The sequence below is a fragment of the Piliocolobus tephrosceles genome, chromosome 20, assembly GCF_002776525.5.
Source record: "Piliocolobus tephrosceles isolate RC106 chromosome 20, ASM277652v3, whole genome shotgun sequence".
Classification (NCBI taxonomy): domain Eukaryota; kingdom Metazoa; phylum Chordata; class Mammalia; order Primates; family Cercopithecidae; genus Piliocolobus; species Piliocolobus tephrosceles.
The window spans coordinates 14348743-14370395 of record NC_045453.1 but is presented as its reverse complement, the minus strand read 5'-3'; the positions used below and the strand labels follow the sequence as shown (position 1 = coordinate 14370395).

At 40.4% G+C, this 21653-nt stretch overlaps 1 protein-coding gene across 1 annotated transcript in view; it reads left to right on the top strand.

The window, feature by feature from the left end:
- CHD6 (chromodomain helicase DNA binding protein 6) overlaps nucleotides 1-21653 on the top strand; it is a 211496-nt gene that overhangs the window by 69702 nt on the left and 120141 nt on the right. Inside the window, exon 3 of the mRNA XM_023227895.2 lies at nucleotides 9426-9946. Coding sequence (XP_023083663.2) covers nucleotides 9426-9946 — 521 coding nt within the window. The remainder of the gene's footprint in view (nucleotides 1-9425; nucleotides 9947-21653) is intronic.

Genomic DNA, 21653 nt, shown 5'->3' with positions numbered 1-21653 from the left:
TGGTCTTGGCTCACTGCAATCCCCGCCTCCTGGATTCAAGTGATTCTCCTGTCTCAGCCTCCCGAGTAGCTGGGATTACAGGCACACACCACCACACCCAGCTAGTTTTTTAAATTTTTAGTAGAAATGGGGTTTCACCATGTTGGCCAGGATGGTCTCAAGCTCCTGACCTTGTGATCCGCCCGCCTCAGCCTCCCAAAGTGCAGGGATTACAGGCGTGAGCCACCGCACCTGGCCTTGGCATCCATTCTATATTTAAAATATCCGAACAATTCTGGGTGCTCAAAGTCATTGTGACTACAAGGCTGAGATATATAAAAGAACAGTTCCTTATCCATGAATACAGTCTTTCTAACTCTAGGCCCGGGTGCTGGTTTATTATTGGCAGTGGTAGGAGCAGAATGGGCCTAAGTTTTGGGCCTTGGGCCTCTGGTAGCCTAAAGCTACAGTAAAACTACATGTGGGCCAGGAATGAAGAGGTAGGAAAATAGTCTTATTCACACCGCTAGTTTCCGTTCAGCATCTACTTATAACAGAGTTTTGTTTTGTTGCCCAGGTTTGTTTGCTGATAGAATATATCAGCAAATAATTCTGAAAGACGTATCTCCTGGCCTTGGTTGGTGGAGCAAACGTCATTCCACTTAGGCAGATTAGGAAATTGAGTTACTGTGAGGTTTTGATCTACCCAAAACCATAGTTGGAAATAAAAGTAGTTTCCAAAAACAACACAGGCACTTATTATTATTTTCCCTCTCCTAATTCTTCCCTCTCAGCATCCACATTTAGTCATTTACTAGCCCACAGTTTTTGTTACTGCCTGGAGTTAACAAGAATTAGGTTGACTGCAGATTTAGAGATTTCAAATTTCTAAGACTCTCGAAACATCGTAAGAGAAAAGTATCTCCTGTCCCCGTCTCTCCATTTTAATTGCAAAAATATGGAAGTAGAGGTGGGGACTAAAAATGAGTCAAGTATTTGGGGGTGGAAAGGTTTTGAAAAAATGGCATTACGAAATCCTTTGACCACTCTTTTTTTTTTTTTTTTTTTTTTGAGACGGAGTCTTGCTCTGTCGCCCAGGCTGGAGTGCAGTGGCCAGATCTCAGCTCACTGCAAGCTCTGCCTCCCGGGTTCACGCCATTCTCCTGCCTCAGCCTCCCAAGTGGCTGGGACTACAGGCGCCCGCCACCTCGCCCGGCTACCTTTGACCACTCTTTAGTGCTTCACTTACCTGCTTCTCAGTAGTGTTTGACACCTGTGATGATTTTGTCTTGAAATGCTCTCTTCTTCAGGCTTCTGGGATACCATGCTTTCAGTCTTAACATTTTTTTCCCGCCCACTTTGCTTATCTCACTGTTCCTTCTCACTCTGTAGGTTCTTCTTCCTCTGGTGATCCTGAAACATTAGCATGTGTCAGGTTTTGGTCCTGTTTTCCTTCTCTCTTTATTCTTGCTGGGTAGTCTAATTCATTCTTGTAGAAATTTTTCTTGGAAAATTATCCAAGAACCTACTGGATTTCTCCACCTGAATTATCCTTAAATACCTGCAAATGAACTCTCTTCCTCCTGGTTCTAACCAGCTGTAACTGTGTGAAGAACATCAGGATCAAAGTACCTGCTTTGTCACCTAAAGCACAGGTCTCCTCAGTAGAGATAGATTGAAATAGAAATGTTCCTAGACTTCACAATGAAATTATGTCCTGACAAACCTGTCATCAAGTTGAAAATTCGTAAGTCAAACCATTATGAGTCGGGGACTGTCTATATACTAAATACAGAAAAAGAAACAGAGAGAGAAGGAGACATACAAATGCACAAACAATCGGAGAGACGTTGTTCCTGCCCCCACTCTGGTCAGTCTTGCTAATTCCTTACAGATATCTTTGCCAAATGGGTAAGTTCCAGTACAATTGCAGCAAAATAAAAGCCAAGGACATGTGGGTTTTGTTTTGTTTTGTTTTGTTTTGTTTCTGCATTTAGTATGTTCCGTAGTCAAATACCTGTTTTTAAAAAAAACTTTCAGAAGAAAGTGAAGGTGAAAAAATAAGACAATCCTAATTTTAATTAGGAAATAACTTTAGCTACCTGAAATGTTGTCCATGAACTGATTTATTAATAGGAACAGTTACCTCTTACTTTGAATTCTCATTTTTATTATTTGAACTTTAAAAAAAGATAGAAGGTTGCAAATTTTTATGATTTTTTTTCTACTCATTTTTATGTTTAGCTAATTTCTGACACAGAACACCATCTTCTCCCTGCTGGGAAAGATAGAAGACTCCAAAGCCAGCCAGCAGCAGGAGTTGGCCAGGCCTTGCTTACTACTTGGGTTTGAGGTGCAAGGAAGTGCAGCTGGATGAAGGGGGTGTGGTGGCCTTTCCAGCCCAGGTGCAAAGTGCACACTTTGTCCTGCACCTCAGTCAAATGTAATCTCTCAGTGCTGGCACCTCTCATTCTGCCTTTGATTCTTGAATCCTTATGATTGGGAGAAACATGAATTGTCTGGTAAAACAGTTTTTCCCATTTGTTATAGAAGTCTGTAAAAATTTTCTATTACATGTATGTGAAAGTTTTTCCGTTAAAAATACCATGAAAGTAATACATTCTCATTATTGAAATTGTAGATGTCTGTTAAAAATTAACCAAATTTGCATAGCCTCAAATGATTACTATTAACGTTTTGTTTTTCTTCCATTATTTGTTCTATGCACAGATATTTATTGCCATTTCTGTTTACATGTACAATTCTATAGACTTCCTTTTTCTCTTTTCCAAGTTGTAGATAACTGTTTCATTCAGTAACCACAGGATTGAATTATAACATAAGCCAGGTACTTTTCTAGATACTACCACAGAATCACTGCCTCTTGAAGCTTACATTCTACTCATGGGAGACAGGTAAAAACAAAGAACAAAAATGAAGTGAAAGCTGCCCATAGTCATATCACCCACACATAATGATGGTTAACATTTGGTCTGTGCCCTTGCAGACTTTAAAAAATTGTTTTAAAAAGCTAACATTCATATACCTAGCTTTTTGTTTTTAAAAACAATGTGATTAGACCATAGGTTTTCTTTTTTTGCTTCCCATATGTAGACAGGTTTCATGTCTTTTAAACCTCTGTATAATAATGGCTGCATAGTATTATTCCAGATGGTGGGTGTACTATTAATTTAAATATTTTCCTAAAGATTGGCAAACAGGTTATTTATAGCTTTTTTCTCTATTAAACACAATTGTGTATCAGATATTCTTATACATAATCCTTTGGAGTACTTACGTGTTTCCTTTATGCCCTAGAAGAGAAGTTACCCTGTTTAAAAGGATATCCACAATTAAAATTTTATATTGTTGTGTTGTATTTTTCTCTAATTTGGTCTTAAGGTTACTCCCTGGACAGTGGCTATAATTTCTAGCCCTGCCCTTATGGGGCCCCAGGGAGGTGGTCATGTGTGTTTACCATGTGCCTTTCACCAGATACTTCTCTATCCTGGAGGCAGCCTAATGCAAGTAACCAGTGACCAGGTGTCCCTCTCACAGAAGACTTATTTATATTGGCAGACTCCTTGTGGCTCTTGTCTAACCTGTGTCCTGTGTCCAATTTATTCCTACCAAGATAACCACTCTCTAGGAGAGCCCTGACCAGGAGGAGAGTTAGGTTAATGTGTGTCAGTCAGGTGAGATACAGAGAAGACAGCATAACAAAACATACGAAATAACAGAGGCAGTTTTATTACTTGCAGATCCTAGAGAGAAGAGAGCAGCACACTTCACAGGCGCCATGAGAAGTGAAGAGCTGTCCAGGGCACGCATGTTCAGTCAGTGTGTGGGGAGCAAGAGATAGAAAGATGAACCGATGGATCAAAGCCTTCATGGGCTCCAGGCCATTACCCATTACCCTAGCAGGTTTCCTGCAGGGAGTTCTAATTGCTGGGTTTAGAGCAAGCAGTTAGAATTCAGTGGAGTCACTGTGGCATATCTGGGCAGTCCATGCAGGGTATGGGAGTCAGTGGGACAAGACACATAGGTAGGCTCTCTGGCTGTCCCATAGGTGGGTGGTCACCAGGAGGCCGTTGTAAAAGGCAGATATCAGGATTGACCACCTTAAGGAACTGGGAGGAGGCAGTGTCAAGGGTAGAAACTGTATCAAGGGTGATCAAGCTCCACTTCTGGTATGAGAAAGCCCAATGTACATCCAAAATGGATGTTGAGGCAACATTAAATTGCAAGAATTCACTGCATGTTGCTACTCTGTCCTGCAAAAAAAAAAAAAAAAAGAAAGGCTTTTAATAGTTGATACTCTTGCCAGCAATATATGAGCGCAACAATTTCGGTATGTCCTTGTATTGGATTTTTCAAAATGAAAATATAGTTTACTATAAAATCCACCCTTTTAAAATGTGCAATTTTGTGGTTTTTAGAATATTGACAAGATTGTATAAATATCACCACTATTTAATTTCAGAATGTTTTCGTAACCCCCAATTTGTCTCTTTGAGTTCGTTTTTTCTGAGTATTTCATATAAATTGTATTATACAATATGTGGACTTTTGTGTCTGGCTTATTTCATTTGGCATGTTTTCAAGGTCTATCCATGGTATAGCATGTTTTAGTACTTCACTCTTCACTCTTTTTTTTTTGGAGACAGAGTCACTTTGTCATCTAGGCTGGAATGCAGTGGCGTGATCTCAGCTCACTGCAGCCTCTGCCTCCCAAGCTCAAGTGATTCTCTTGCCTCAGCCTCCCAAGTAGCTGGGATTACAGGTGCGTGCCACCCCACCTGGCTAATTTTTGTGTTTTTAGTAGAGATGGGGTTTTGCCATGTATGGCCAGGCTGGTCTTGAACTCCTGACCTCATGTGATCTGCCCATCTTGGCCTCCCAAAGTGCTGGAGTGGTAGGTGTGGGCCACTGTGCCCAGCCCCACTTCACTCCTTTTTATGGCTGAATAATATGCCATTGTATGGACATACCACATTTTGTTTGCCTGTTCATCTGTTGATGGACTGGGTTTCTTCCACGTTTTGGCTATTGTGAATAGTGCTGCTGTGAACATTTGTGTATAAGTTTTTGTTTAAACACCTGTTTTCAATTCTGTGTGTGTGTGTGTGTGTGTTTGTGTGTGTGTCTATCTATGATGGAATTGCCAGATCATTTGCTAACTGTGTAACTTTTTGAAGGACTGTCACACTGTTAAGTGGCTTCACCATTTTATATTCCCACCAACAATGTATGAAGGTTTCAGTTTCTCTGTATCCTTGCCAAAATTATTGTTGTCTGTCTTTTTTATTATAGCCATCTTAGGTAGATATAAAATAGTATCTCATTGTGGGCTTGAATTTGGTTCTTTTTTATTATTGAATTGTAAGAATTCTTTATATATTCTAGACACTAGACCTTTATCCAATAAATGATTTGCAAATACTTTCACCGATTCTGGGGATTTTCTTTATGCATTTGTTCCTCAGCGTCCATGGGGGATTGTTCTAATGCCTTCTGTGAATACCAAAATCTGAGGATGCTCAAGTCCCTTATTTAAAATGGTGTAGTATTTGTATATAACCCATACACATCTTCTCGTACACTTTAAATCATCTCTAGGTTACTTGTAATACCTAACATAACACAAATGCTACATAAATAGTTGTTGTAGTATATTGTTTTTAAATATGTATTTTTATTGTATTGTCATTTTTAGTTGTTTGTTTGTTTTCAAATATTTTCAATCCTCAGTTGGTTGACTCCAGAGATGCAGAACCTATGGATTTAAAGGGCAGACTGTACATTCTTGATAATGTTCTTTAAAGTGCAAAAGTTATTTATTTTGATAAGTGTATTAAAGTTTTAAACAAAAAATATTTAAATTCCTTAATTACTGTATTTCACATAAAATATGCATAATTTTTAGGAAAAATTGAGGGAAGTCTAATAGTATTATATTATCACTTTATTTAATTTTTCTTTCAAAGAGAGAATCATCTTAAATTTGGGAGTGGGAAATGTCATCACAACTTGGAGAGTATCTTCCCTTTCAACTTTCCATCTCTATATATACCTGTTCGCCATGCCAATATTTGAAGAAACATTTAAATGGCCAGTAAATACTGTTTATATGAATAAGAATGAAAAGCTGTCTCTCTCTATCCCTTGGGAACTTGGATAGAGAACAGGACTAGCTTGGAAGCAGCTTACAGGCAATGATTGCCAGGGACCCATGTATGGATTCCTTACAGATGGAAATCTATGTTTCCTGACCCAAAACAAAAAAAATACAGTGAAATATGCTTGTTTAATTTTTTTTTTAACCTGATGTACTGAAATTTACTGGTTTTTGCTGCCTGAGTTTTAGCATATTATTTCAAGGCCTTCTGTTGAAAAGGTGTGGAAATGGTTATAACTGATGAAGAAGATTATGTAACAGATACACTCGTTTTTCTGGATGATTTTCTTAATTAGAATCTGTTTTGACTTTAAAGTTCTTGAATAATTGTTAAAGGTTTGTCTGTGGACCTCTGGGAACCACTGCCCGGGGCCGTAACTTTTTCATTAGTTCCTAACTCCTTTTCAACTGGCCTGATCTGGTTTATCTAGATTCATGTCTTTAAGTGTCTTTTCCAGGAATATTGTGGATTGATAATTTTGGATCACAGAAACAGGTTTTTTACTAACAGTGCAGATTTGAGCTATCATTGTTGCATGTGTTACCCGCGGACCCTCTCCATTTCATTCTTGTTTTCCTAGCCTCTTGTCTCTATTTAAATTGTTGTTATAATTTGTAAAATATTTTTGGCACCTTGTGGCCTATCATCTCCACCCTGTTCGTTTTAGGGCCAGTTTCAAAGTGGTACTTTAATGCCCTTGGTAGAAGCTGAAACAAGGCTTTTATTTAGGCTCTTTGCCTCTCCCCCCACTGACCTTGAGACACATGAAAGAAATTATTTTTTGTCTAATATTTTTTAATCTTCAGCAAATATATTTTCATAGCTCCCAACAAAGTGCCTTAAAAATGCAAACATTTCTGGTAGACTTTTCAATTATAATTTTATATATTTTATTACTAGTACCTGCTTTTTCATCAATAACTGCATGACCTTTCCCAAAGTGATTGCATATGCCATCACATTTAACTTTTATTTTTGTTTTTAAAAGATAGAGTCTTGCTCTGTTGCCCAGGCTGGAGTGCAGTGGCACAATCATAGCTCATTGTAACTTCAAACTCCTGGGCTCAAGTGATCCTCCTGCCTCAGCCTCATATGTAGCTAGGACTACAGGTGTGCACCACCACTGCTGGCAAATGTTTAAAAAAATTTTTTTTGGTAGAGATAGGGTCTTGCTGTGTTACCCAGGCTGGTCTCTAACTCCTGACCTTAAGCGGTTCTCCCACCTCAGCCTCACAAAGTGCTAGTATTACAGGTGCGAACCACCATGCCTGGCTGCATTTAACATTTCTAACCAAGTTTCATCATGCTGGTCTCATGGCCTAGCAATCATTGTAGTTCCCTGGGAGGTCATACAATGCTCAATGAAATGAGTGTTAGCTTTGGCCAGATGGATAGTTCAAATCTAAACTCCTATACTCAGTAGCTGTTGGCCTTGGGCACACTAGTTAACATCACTAACCTTCCATTTCTCTGTGTACAAAACTGGCATCTTTTTATTGACCCTGTGGGATTGTTATAAAGATTTAGAGGTCATGAAACATGCCTTGCACAAGACCTAGTGTACCCATATGGCATGTTTTCAATAAACGTTAGCTGCTGCTCTTGCTATTGCCTGAGGATTGAATACCCCCTTACTGCCACCTGCTTCTAGCTTATCTGGGGACCCCTGTCCTTCAGAAAAGAGACCTGGACATGAGATATGAGCTGAAAAGACAGGGTCTCACTCTGACCTTCAGAGAGCTGCCTCGGTGGGAGTAGATCTTTTATGTTATCTTTGAAAGCCTAGGAAACCTGTGACTCGTCCTTTTTCAGTCTGTACACCCTTGCATGCTCAGCAAAAACTTGTTCCTTGAGGGCCAGCTGTCCTTGGCCCAGAATTCAAGAATCTCCCGAGGACGGCTCTGCACTTCACAGGAGCTGAGCTTCACCTGGATACCTGTCACCTCACTGCTAGATTTCTTCTTGCCTTTTATTCCATTAAAACAGTTTTTAAAATTGTAGTAAAAAGCATATGATAGAAAATTGACTGCCTTAACCATTTTTTTTTTTTTTGCATTTGATTTTAAATTCCTTTTGTCCACTTAGCTCCTTTCCCAAGCCATCTCAAGTGCTCAATCAGTAATGAGATCATAAACTGAATTATTTTCTTTTTTTTTTTTTAAGTAGTGAGTCCTGCCGGAATGACCAGTTCCCTTTGTATTTAGGCTTATGAGGCTGGACTGTATTGATATGATAAAGATCTCTTCCCCTCCCCACCCCAAATCTTTCTTTTCTTTCATCTTTTTCTCCTGGGATTCTCAGTTGTTATGTTTGGGAGCATTGGACTAGGGAAAGAAACTGGAAAAAGCAGAAGGGGAAATACACAGCTGAATGTTACAGTCTCTGTAACTACCAGGGTGGGCCAGGAAGTCTGAGCACAGAATGGATAACTGGCATACTGAAGGGAAACCATGCCACCTGGGCAACTGTCTGTGCCCTTTAGCACATGCTGGGCCTCTTGTAAAGAGAACAGGTTCCTCACAAATGGTGCTGTTTCTAAGCCACCATGCAAAGATGATTGTAACTGTCTTCCTAGAAAGCCTGCTTGTCCCTCCCAGGCTCTCCTTAAGTTATTTCTTTGTTCCAGACCAAGGAGAAGGTGCTGTTCCTTGAAACTAACACCCACATTGTTACTGATTATCACCAACCTTAGCTTTGTTATGAAATTGTAAGTATTTTTTTGCAACACCAGACCTGAAAGAATGAGATATAACTTCTATACCCAAAGGGATGTTTTCTTAAAAAGTGGTCACTTCGGGGGGCTGTACTTTTGTTTGTTGGTGCCCAAAAACAGCTTTGCAACTTCCATTTTGGGGATGCCTTCAGCACCTGTGACACATCCTTTCTAATGGCATCTATCACAGTAAAACTTCCTCCTATACAGGTAGTTTGGTTTCTGCAAGTGGCCAAAGGTTATTTGTTGCTCAGTCTGGTGGCTAGATTAGATGATCATACAGAACAGCACAATTTTTAGTTAAAATCAAAGGTGTATCTTTGGATGATCCTGATTTAGTATGCTAACAACACGTTGGCACAGCTCCCCAAGTTTAAAGGCCGTGTATGTCCTGTTTGCCACTCTGTCTCCAAGGCCTAGCACAATAGGAACTAACAGAGAGTGGGAACTTAGTAAATATTTGTTGAGCAAATTCATATATTCAAACTGGGTAAGTCTCTTTGTATGAAGTATGCATTGGAAGGGTAATATGCTTGTTTCTCTTTCTTTTACAGTTGTCAAATTTAAAAGTTTTGAATCACTCCCCAATGTCTGATGCCTCTGTCAATTTTGACTACAAATCTCCATCCCCATTTGACTGCAGCACTGATCAAGAAGAGAAAATTGAAGATGTTGCTAGTCACTGTCTGCCCCAGAAGGACCTATATACTGCTGAAGAGGAAGCTGCTACCCTTTTTCCTAGGAAAATGACATCCCATAATGGGATGGAGGACAGTGGGGGAGGAGGTACTGGAGTGAAGAAGAAACGGAAGAAAAAGGAGCCAGGAGACCAAGAGGGTGCAGCAAAGGGAAGCAAGGACAGAGAGCCCAAGCCAAAGAGGAAACGAGAACCGAAAGAGCCAAAGGAACCCAGGAAGGCCAAGGAGCCGAAGAAGGCCAAGGAGCACAAGGAGCCGAAGCAAAAAGATGGGGTGAAGAAGGCACGGAAGCCCCGGGAGGCCTCAGGCACCAAGGAGGCCAAAGAGAAGAGGAGCTGCACTGACCCTGCAGCCAGGACGAAGTCAAGGAAGGCCAGGTACATTTCTTTCTTCCTTCTCTGAGCACTTGCCTGTGCCAATGCAGAATGATTTGCCTTTGGCATTGGCCCAAGCCCCTAGGCACAACCTTGCTGCACTCCTGTGGGCCTAAGCTTCATATCTCACCTATATAGGATGGGGAGCAGGGATAACCCCTTGGTGCTCATGCAAGGGACTGTCCTTGAAGGTTGCTGTTTTCTCATTGCATTTCTGAAGTCGCGGCGTTTCAAAAAAGACATTTGTGTTTTTAGGATACTCCCAAGAATTCCCCACCCCCTTCAGACCCCAGCCATTCTTTTTGGTCTTAGTACTTAGCATTCTTTAGTTGCTAGCTGGTATCCTGCCAGATGTGTAGATGCGCTCCCTATATCCATGTTTATGTGTTCTTTGTGTCCATATTAGCTTTCAGCCAAAAATGAACCACCTTTCTTACCTCCTAATGAGAGAAAGATAACCTTAATTAATACTGGCCATGCAGTTTCTTGCCATTCCTTTTGGACAAAAAATAATTAAAATGTTAACATGCACAGGGTGTAAGGGAAGTAATATCGCAGGTGTGATACAGAGGGCAGTGATTTTTGGAACAGCAGTGGTGTAGAGTGGCAGAGGAGCTGCTGAGAGGAGGATGCACAGTCACGGGAATCAGTCGTGCTGGAAGCCTAAGAGAGCACAGAGTTCCAGATAGTTAAGGACTGACTAGCTTCCCCTAGGTTCCAAGCTCTGAGTGCAGGACCATTCCTGATCTGTTTATCTAGTTCAATGTCTAGCACAGTGCCTGACACATTGACAAGTGCTTAGGAAATGCTGAGTAAATGAGACCAGAGCAGACCGTAATGACTTACAGCGAGACCAGAGTGCATAGGTACAGAATCACTGTATAGATCCTATCAAGATAGCAAATGCATTCCTTGTGCAGGGAACTCAATATCTGTCATCATATACAAATATGATATTTCTCATTTTGTTTCTAAATTCCTTGTGCAGAAGTTTATATTTAGAATTTTGAGGAAACACCAAATATATGACTCCTATCTTAAGGAATTTACATGTCTAAAATCTAAGTGCAGAGGAAGGTTAGTTACATTTATCTATGTATCTATTATTTTAGACCAAGAGCACTCATAAAAAACAGAGACTGATGTGGATACTAACAAAACATAAAGTAATGGGGCTATCACACCTGTGTCGGTCAGGCATGAAGGAGGTAATTTTAAGAATGCATTTTAAGTGGTGTGTCTTGCAACCTGGAGTTTACTACATGGTTCACTTCTTTTTCAGAAGGACAGTTTGGTGGGACCAGATGGATGGTTTCTTAATCCAAATTAAAAATTTGCCTCATAATATTCACTCCCTTCTGTCTGGCAGAGGATTTCATCGTTCTTCCACCAAAGAAACTTGGGTGGGATCCCAGGAATGTAGATTACAGAAAATGCCTGTAAAATACCTTACAGAAGGTCAAGAGAGAGGTAGACAAAACTCAGGATTCTGCCTAACTAAAACCCTACAGGATTTGTTTCTTAGTGAACCTAGTGAGCATACTCTAATCTCCAGTGTGTGGATGGAGTAGCAGAGTGAGTGAGTGTTCGGCCTCTGCAAATAATTTTCATCTCCAGATTACTTTGGAGGAGCTGAAGTGGCACTTGGGGTAATAGCATATATAAAGAAGGAGGATCGGACATGAGCTAGTGTGGCGACTTTTTATTATTATTATTGTTACAGAGAATAATAAGGAATAAAGATTGTGTTTGAGAATTTAGGATAATTAGAGGAGGGTTTTATAGCCCTAATAAGGAGTCTTGGTTTGTATCTAGAAGACATTAGAAAGCCATAGGTGTCTGAGCCCACTTAGCCACTGGTTTCTGATGTTTACAATTTTAACAACTCTTCATTTGTTAAGGAATTCATGTTTACATTGTATGAGGTCTGAAACAAAGTGATGAGTATGCAAACATTGTCATAAATTCCATTTTGGGGGAACAAGGAGGCATTTAACTAAGTGTTGGATGCCAAATGTATAGGCAAAATCAGGATTCTGACTAGTGAAAATGTACAGGCTTTGTTATATAAATGTAGCAATACTAACACAACTTGATTTGATCTAATTAGGCTGTATGAAATATAAGTGACTTGGAGAAGTGCTTGGTAGTGTTTTCAAAGGCTGCTAACTTAGAAAACAGCAGAACCTTTTGAGGTTTAGAAGTCCAAGAGACAGCTGGGCGCGGTGGCTCAAGCCTGTAATCCCAGCACTTTGGGAGGCCGAGACGGGCGGATCACAAGGTCAGGAGATCGAGACCATCCTGACTAACACGGTGAAACCCCGTCTCTACTAAAAAATACAAAAAACTAGCCGGGCGAGGTAGCGGGCGCCTGTAGTCCCAGCTACTCGGGAGGCTGAGGCAGGAGAATGGCGTAAACCCGGGAGGCGGAGCTTGCAGTGAGCTGAGATCCGGCCACTGCACTCCCTACCGGGCGACAGAGCGAGACTCTGTCTCAAAAAAAAAAAAAAGAAGTCCAAGAGACATCCTGTTAGAGGAGGTTGACAGAAATGATCATCTCTTTAAAAATGTGGACAAGTTACATGAGCTTTCTCTCTCTTTATTTTGGAGCTGTATTATATCGATCTGTAACATAATAGAAGTCTTCTGTGTACTCCACGGTTCTGGACTGGTTGATCGCTTCTCTTTTATATCTTTATAAAATTGTTTTGGTTCCTTTAATTAGTGATCCTACTGGTAGGCAGAAGCAGTTTTAGATGTGAAGCATGTTAATTGATTTAAAAATACACACATATATTCACACACGTACATATATATATGCATATGTTAGTAATTAAGCCTTAGGTTTTTGTTCTCTTTGATTTACTCTTGCAGATTGGCTCAAGTACATGTTTTGATTTAAGCAGATATCGATTAGACCCTGGATAATACTTGATGGTTATAAATGATTCACTTAATGCTTGGATTACTGTAGGAGCTCCACAACTGATTTATGGGCTTCTGGCCTTTTCCTCCTTCAGTCTATCTTGCCAGCTGCCACCTGGCTAGTCTTTCTGAAGCACTGCTTTTGGCCCCTTTATTTATGTTGGCAACGGTGGTGGTGGTGGTAAATCAAATCGCCTTTTCTCCCTTTTCAATTCTAAATCAGTTGATAAATAGTCAATAGAAATGGGCATTCATTTATCAGCTCTATTATTGGTAAACTGGATTGAAGAACATTGATTAGCTTGTGGCCACCATCAGACTTGTTGTTCCCCCCTCAGTTGAGTTTATCTGCCAGCACTGCAGGCACTCGGAAGCAGAGGTGGCGGTCCTGGGCCATGTGTGCTCCATTCCTTCTTCCAGTCTTGCTATTTGGGTATTTCCCCAATCGGGGAAGTGAGATAAATTTGAAGAAAGGTGGAAAATATATTTCCAGTGTTTTTCAGTCCTTGGGAATAAAATATGCTTTTCCTCATGAAAACATGGAGACAGGGAAATGGGATTCCCTCAGCAATTTATAACCGCGTAGAATCTTCTGATTGTTCCTGTTGCCCCCTGATTGCTCCTGTTGCCTCCAGGACAAAATCCAGACTCCTTCCTCTGTTATTCAGACCCTCTGGGGTCTGACGTCTCCCTCCCTTTCCATCTCTGGCACTGTACCTCGCCAACTCAATTAATCTCATTAGCTCTTAAAGGTCCTTGACCCACTTCTCCTTTGGATTGCTCTGGGTATTTCCCCAGCTCTTATTCTCTCGGTATCCCAAGTCCTTTCCATTCTCCGGGTCTGAGTGCAAGTCTAAGTTCAGATATATATCAGAGTTCAGCTATATATCAGTACAGATATATATATATCAGAGTTTCCCCAAACCAGCGTACCCGTGTGTCCCCTCTGAACTTCCATAGCATTTGGAGCCTCACTTTTCATTATAAATCATAACCGTAGACCTCGGGAGGCTAAAAGATACTTAGTTCAGCCCTGTTGTAGGGCCGCAGCCAGGGAAACGGAGACCCACAGAGAAGTGACTGGTCTAAGGTCATTCACAGATGTGTGTTATAAACTCAGGCCTGATTCCCAGTTTTGTATGCTTGCCTCTAAAACAGGCTACTTTCCCCATCATTAATTATGGTTTTCAGGTAAGTGTGACTTGTTTTCCTCAACAAAAGTTAAGTGTCTGAGGTCAGGATCAACTTGCCTTGTGCCTTTTTATGTTCCTGGGGCTGGTCACCAGAGAGGTTTGTCAGGTTCACACATGATATCTCTCTCTCTCTCTGTCTCTCTCTATATCTATATCTATATCTAACTATATCTATATATATCTCTATATATATATAGATATAAATGTATTCCAAGAATGAATGGATAGAGCTCTTCTCCTTGAAAATAAGACCTGTATAAGGTGTCTTATAACTCCCATTGTTATATAACAGTAGGTAATATATCCATTTTATAATTGAATGAAAGTTCAAAAAGTTAAGTAACTTGTCCAAGGCACAAAACTAGTGAGCACCATCCTTGGGATTTGACTCCACGTTCACCTGATTGTAAAACCAACTTTTCTTCCCTTAGCTGTGTGTCTTTATGTTTTGCTAAGGAAGATAAGAAATGGACGTGGGGAGATTTCAGTGTCAGAGAAATTGGTTTTTATTTGTAGGAAATGGTCCCTCTTCTATAGAATTTCAGTTTGCATACTTCATGGTATCCTTTCAAGGACTAAATGTCTTCAACTTTTTCCTTTGCTGTTTATGTTTGCATTTGAGAGGCAACAAACAGATTATTGAACATGTCTGTTCTAAACAGGTGATAGGTAGAGTCTAGCAAATTTTCCTTTTCAAGGATGATGTTAATAGTGATCAGTATTCATTTATTGCTTGAGAGATAAAAGCCTAAAATTCTTAAATAGGAAAAGTTTCAATTGAAACTAGTGTCTCTTCCCTCCAAATTATTATTATTATTATTATTATTATTATTATTATTATTATTATTAGAGATGAGGTCTTCCAAATAGCTGGGATTACGGATATATATCACTAAACCTGGCTTCTCTAAATTATTTTTGAGTATGAGTTCAGTTCATTCCTTTATTGTGTAAAACTTAAGCAACAAAGAAAGCTCCTTCAGGAAGCCAAGTTAGGCTCTGTCATTTTCCTGACTCTGAAATTAAAATTTCATTTGGTATAGCTTACATGCTTATACTGTTTTTGAAATTATAGTGCCTTATTCCAGAGAGGATTGGAGCCACTTGCCTAAGAAGATATACACAGAGGTACATGTGTGTGTGTATACATACAAACATATACATATACCTATGCATACATACCTGTACATGGCCAGTATAGCTGGAGGAGGGGATCAGAGAGGCAGGGGTCAGATCATGTAGGGTCATGAAATGTTAATAAGGGCTTTGGGAATATATTGTTCCCAAAATTGTTCATTATATTGAACATAATGTTTCGGTCTTAGAAAAGCAACACGACAGTTTCTCAGAGAAGCTAAGTTTTTACCATTTGAGAAAAAAATGTCATATTAGGGAACTGTTATAGTTCATTTTATGTTGCTATAACAGAATACACAGACTGGATAATGTATAGTGAGCAGAAATTTATTTGGCTCACTATTCTGGAGACTGGGAAGTCCAACACTATGGCGCTGGAATCTGGGGAGGACCTGTGTGCTGCTCCTTATCCTGTGGCCAAAGGCAGAGGAGCAAAAGAGGATGAAATGTTACTCTAAAGAGAACGAGAGAGGGCTACTCTTAAGATAATCCACTCCTGTGATAACAGTATTCATCCATTCATGAGGCCAGAGCCACCTGACCTGATCTCCTCTTATTACACCCCAACTCCCGACACCACTGCATTGGAGATGAGGTTTCCAACACAGGAATTTTGGGGGACAAATTCAGATTATAGCAAGAACTGTTATGCAGTGGATTCTGTGCTCAACAACAGTTTTTGCATCTAATGCTTCTAAATGCCTGTGGATTTCATTTTTTGGGGGGGACGGAATCTCGCTCTCTCACCCAGGCTGAAGTGCAGTGGCGCGATCTCGGCTCACTGAAATCTCTGCCTCCAGGTTCAAGCGATTCTCCTGCTTCAGCCTCCCGAGTAGCTGGGATTGCAGGTGTGTACAACCATACCCAGCTTATTTTTTGTATTTTTAGTAGAGATGGGAGTTTGCTATGTTGGCCAGGCTGGTCTCGAACTCCTGTCCTCAAGTGATTCACTTGCCTGGCCTCTTAAAGTGCTGGGATTACAGGCATGAGCCATGGTGCCCAGCCTGAGTGTTGCTTTTAAAAGCTAGGGTCTTGAGTTTTGGTGTTCATGTTGTTGGTGAGGGCAGAGTATAAGCTTTGGGATTTCCACACATATCAGAATGGTTCATATTCTTTCTTGCAAGTCAAGAAATTAGTGTGCTGGCCCAAGTGGAGGTCTGTCTACCTGAATCTCTGGTCCTTAGACTTTGCGGTGCCTAGGGAACTACCTGAAGAGCTTGTTAGAAAAGTGGATTCCCCAGAGAGAATGATTTATTAGGTCTGGGGTGGAACCCAGGAATCTGCAGTTCAGAATTCTCCCAGGTAATTAGAGTGTGGCTGAGTCTTAGATTATCCTTTGAGAAACATGTTTCCCAGGTGAAAGATCACAGGAAAATGGAGCCTGTGTAAGTTTTTATATGTAACATCTGCTAGGAATGAAAAAGCAAAAAGAGGAAAAGAAGTGGTTGGTGTGATCAGCCCCAGTTTCAGTTTTTCATCCCCATTTGTTTGGTTTGTCAACCCAGAGCAGATTTTTCTCCCAAATCTAGCATTTTTACCTTTTTTTGCTTTCATCTGTGATGACTGCTTCTGGGAAGTATTCAACCCCAGGCCTTCTGATTATATAACCATCTGAGCTGCGTGGTTGCCGCTGAGTCAGCTGATAACTGTGTGGTGCAGGAAGAGTAGTAAAGCAGCTAGCTTTCCTCCTCACAGGGACTGGTGGCTCTTTCTCATTTATTTGAAGGTCAATCAGCTATCTTTGTTTAGAGAGATCTTTATTGAGGCTTATTTCAGGTTCAAGAGATTACATTAATGGGGTTCTTTCTGTTGGGAGACCTGTTTTTACATTGTGACCATTTATTAGAATAAAGAAGACATAAAGGTGTGTATGAGCCCTCAGTAGAGACTCTGAGCTTGGAACCCATTGGACTTTGTGTTAACCAGGAAAGAAATCTAAGTGGTAATGTCAGAGACCCACCTTGGAAGCTTTGTACTAAGTCTTTATTTCTGTTTTTGTTTGTTTGTTTGGTTTTGGTTTTGTTTTTTTTTTTTAGAGCGTCAGAAGTGCTTACTTTGTGGCCTGGTGCATAGTAGACCTTTACCAAATCTGTAAGGGAACAGTTGCTAAATAATAATGCTTGATAAATGCCTACTCATTTATCCAGTATATTTTTAGTGCCTCTTCTGTGTCTTGCTTTGTTTATGAGTTTTTTTTTTTTTAATAGGGAATGCAATAGTGAAGGAAGCAAGGTGTCAGAAGTATCTGTGAGCCCAGTCATTGAGGTACCTTTATGAGTTTGAGGTGCTTTTCACAAGAAGCAACCTTGACAAGTGTTCAAGAAACAAGCAGAAATATAAACAAATGAAAAACCTGGTATAACTGCTTACAGAGTAGCTGAAAGGATTTAGAAGATAAGGAGTATGTCATTTCTGGTCTGAGGAGTCCCTTGGAAGAGACGAGTATTGAGCCAGTTATTAAAGAAATTTATAGATTAGAAAAGACTTAAAGCAAAAGGACCAAAAGACATTTAAACAAATGTTCTTTTTAGGGGCTTGCAGATTTTAAGATGGTACATGCAGCCTGCTTTCATTTTCACTTCTCCAAATCTTACTGAAATGATAGGAAGAACAGAGGGGAAGAAATTTTTCAAAGATGAGAGCTATTACTGAATTTCTGGACAAACAAGTCCACTGGTATCATACTGGTGGATAAATGGTATGGAGGGAGTCCCAGCTTTGAGCTCATGCAGGCACTATGTTTGCAGCAGAGACAGAAGTGCTTTCTCCTTGCAATGGAGCAGGCAGCTCTGGAGGAGCGATTGGAGGCAGGCCAGAAGTGGAGGTGGCTGATTAAGGGACTGTCTGCAGAGCGGCTGTGTGGTTTGTCAGCTCTAGGATGAACTCAGGCAATTACTCTACGGATATTAGGCAGTTTGCCCTGGGGAAGGGGCTAGGGCTCCATATAAGGAATGACACCCACAAGAAAGGGGCACAGAGCACTAACTTCTCTGCCCTTCCCTGCCCATACCCTAAAAAGTGGAGGGAGGGACAGCCACTTGACAAGTCTTGCCACGTGTTCAGAGTTCTAGGCCAGGCTTCATATTCAGGGGCGAGGCTTATAGAGAAAGCAGTTTACTCGGAAGCAGAGGAGAGCCTCACCAGGCACCTGTAGTACCAACCTAGTTGATTTTCAATAGGAACAGTCTACTGAAGAGCACAAGACCATAGAGGAAAACGAGCAGCATAAAGCAGGAAAAGGAAGAATGAAAGAACAACTATCATAAGAAGAAACAATTCAAGGAAAAGAATGAACATACTTTAAATTAGCTCTTCAAATTGAGGATATTTTATCTGCAACACAAGAATGGGTCATGACAGGGGAGCAATCAGAAAAACAAAGAATTAATGAAAATTTAAAATGTGGTTGCCTCCACTAAAAGAGTTCAAAGAAAATACTGAGTAGGGACAGAATCGGGGAGGTATATGAGATGTGAATTCATCAACTTTTCTATCAGGATGTCAGTAGCCATTGCTTAATGTTGATAAATAATGAACTAGAAGCATGAACGCATCAGAGAGGCATCAGTCAAAAGCGATCCTTTCTGGGGATTTGGTGCACTAAGGATGGATTATACTTTTTATTTGAAACTCTTCTATACTTTCTGAATTTTTATTTTCAATTGCTTTTATTACTTTTAATAGAATTACTTGGTAAAACTCTGCTTTTTCATCTTAAGAGGAAGTAATCTTTTTGTTTCCATTTTACTAGGAATCTCTGTTTTGAAGGTGTTGATACGGTTAAAGGGACTGACAGGGCAGATTTAGTTCACAGTTTATCTACAGCAGATTATATCTGTACCAAAATAATTAGGGTTTTTTTGTATTTTTTCTTTTAACTAGTATCTTTAAAAAATCTATAGCAACTCAGTTCTCTGTGTAGGCTCAATTAATATGGGCATTATGGAAAAGCTGAATCAAGTGTGCAAATGAGCTTTTTCAAGGTGATATCCATGTTTTCAGTATTGTACTCCTGGGAAGAGGATCATAGCCTATAGGAAGGTCAGTGCTGGAAGCTTCTCTGAAGCGTTGTTGCTGGAGTGGAGTAGTGGTTCCTGGACTGGACTCCTGAGTCTCTACTTGTCTTTGGAGGTAGTTACTGGGGTCATGAGCTATTTTCAGTGGCTGTAGTAGTAACTCATTCTTGCTGTAAGGCTCTGGTGGATATTTAATAAGGTTTTAATTTTAAAATGAGAAGATGAATCAGTTTGAATTAATGCATCTTAGTAGATAAGAGCTTTCAATACCTGGAATCCACGGGGACAGAGCCATAAAAGATTCATAGGAGTACAGTGTCATGACATGTACCCAGATCTCTTCCTCATACTCAGATTCAGCACTCACTTCCTAACTCTCAGTTCTAGCAAAGAAACCTGGAGGTTAGAAACTGCAGATACAGTTGCAGAGAAAGTTTGAGAAATCCTATCTACCTAGTGCTTTCATATTATAATGAAATTTTCTATTTGGAAAGCAAAAAAAAAAAAATTCTTTTCTAGGACAAACTACAGAAGGTAAAGATGCGCACAGTCTTTTTGACTGATGAAGCCATGTGGAAGATAGGATAAAAGCTTTGGTGGTTATAACTAATAGTTGTCCTGCATGTATGAAATAATTGATTGGGAGTTTCTTGCATGTCATAAATGCATAGTAGGTACTTTCTTTAAAGTGGAGATATGTTTGATTGTAAAATCAAGTTTGAATAAAAAAAATAGTTACTTTGACTCTCAAAAATGTTATTTCTTCCTTTTTTTTCCTTGCAAGTTAGTCTAACGCTGAAAGCTATTAATAAAAAAGAGGATTATAGAAATAAGATTGCTTTGATTCAAGCCCCTGTGCCATTAATTGGTGGGAGTATTAGGCGTTTGTATTATTCAGAACTCTCTTGGTTACAAGTAACACAAACCCAATCAAATTAGCTTAAGTTAGAAAAAAATGATAATGAGGTTCAGTGGCTTAAAGAATCAGAACCAGGAGGTTTAGTTGAGTCCAAAGCTGTTTATCTCCAGTGACCCCCTGAGCCTGTCTGGGTGCCACTCCATCCTTTGCAAATGCATTCCTCTCAAGGCTGGAATCATGGCTGCCCGTAGCTGTGGGCTTACAGCTTAACAACTTCATGACATAGGAAGAAAGATTCATTTTCCTACCCACTCCTGCCTATATATATATATTATTTTTTTTTTTTTAAAGGAAGGACTCCCAGATTAGTCTGGCTAGGTCATGTGTCCATCCTGGACCAATCACCATGGTAAAAGGAACAGGGTACCATAGCCCACTCTGACCTTCTGCCAGAGCTCTTTTATAGTCTAGGAATCAGTATTGGTTGTCAGGAAAAAAGATGCCAAACGCAGTACCCACTTCTGCAGTGGAATAGATGTATGTCAAGATAAATTATTTTTTAAAGTATGTGTGTGTGTGTGTGTGTGTATACACACATACACTTATATATAAACTTATTTTAATAAATATTTATGGCCGGACGCGGTGGCTCAAGCCTGTAATCCCAGCACTTTGGGAGGCCGAGACGGGCAGATCACGAGGTCAGGAGATCGAGACCATCCTGGCTAACACGGTGAAACCCCGTCTCTACTAAAAAATACAAAAAACTAGCTGGGCGAGGTGGCGGGTGCCTGTAGTCCAGCTACTTGGGAGGCTGAGGCAGGAGAATGGCGTAAACCCGGGAGGCGGAGCTTGCAGTGAGCTGAGATCTGGCCACTGCACTCCAGCTTGGGTGACAGAGCGAGACTCCGTCTCAAAAAATAATAATAACAACAATAATAATAATAAATAAATAAATATGTGTGTGTGTGCACGCGCGTGTGCACACACGTTTCCTGAACCAGTTGCAAACAAGTTACATATGTCTGGCCTTTTTGTCCCAAATACATCGGTGTGTCTTTCCTAAGAGTAAGTCATTCTTCTATAACCATTGTCTAGTTAGTTATTCTTTTTGTTCCCTTATAACTACTAAGTAATCTGCAGGGAGGCACCTTAAGATCATGCAAATATCCTGCTTCTCTTCACATCATTCTCCCTAGATTTAGCATCCCTTGATGATTCTGCACCATGCTCATCTTTTCTACATTGGTTACAAAGTGGTTTTTTTTGAGACAGGGTCTTGCTCTGTCACCCAGGCTGGTGTGCAGTGGCACCATCATGGCTCACTACAGCCTCGACCTTCTGGGCTTGATCAGTCCTCCCATCTCAGCCTCCCAGGTACCTGGCATGCATCATCATGCCTGGCTGCTTTTTTTTTTTTTTCTTCCAATTTTTTTGTAGAGATAGGGTTTCTTTTTTTTTTTTTTTGAGATGGAGTCTCGCTCTGTCGCCCAAGCTGGAGTGCAGTGGCCGGATCTCAGCTCACTGCAAGCTCCGCCTCCCGGGTTTACGCCATTCTCCTGCCTCAGCCTCCCAAGTAG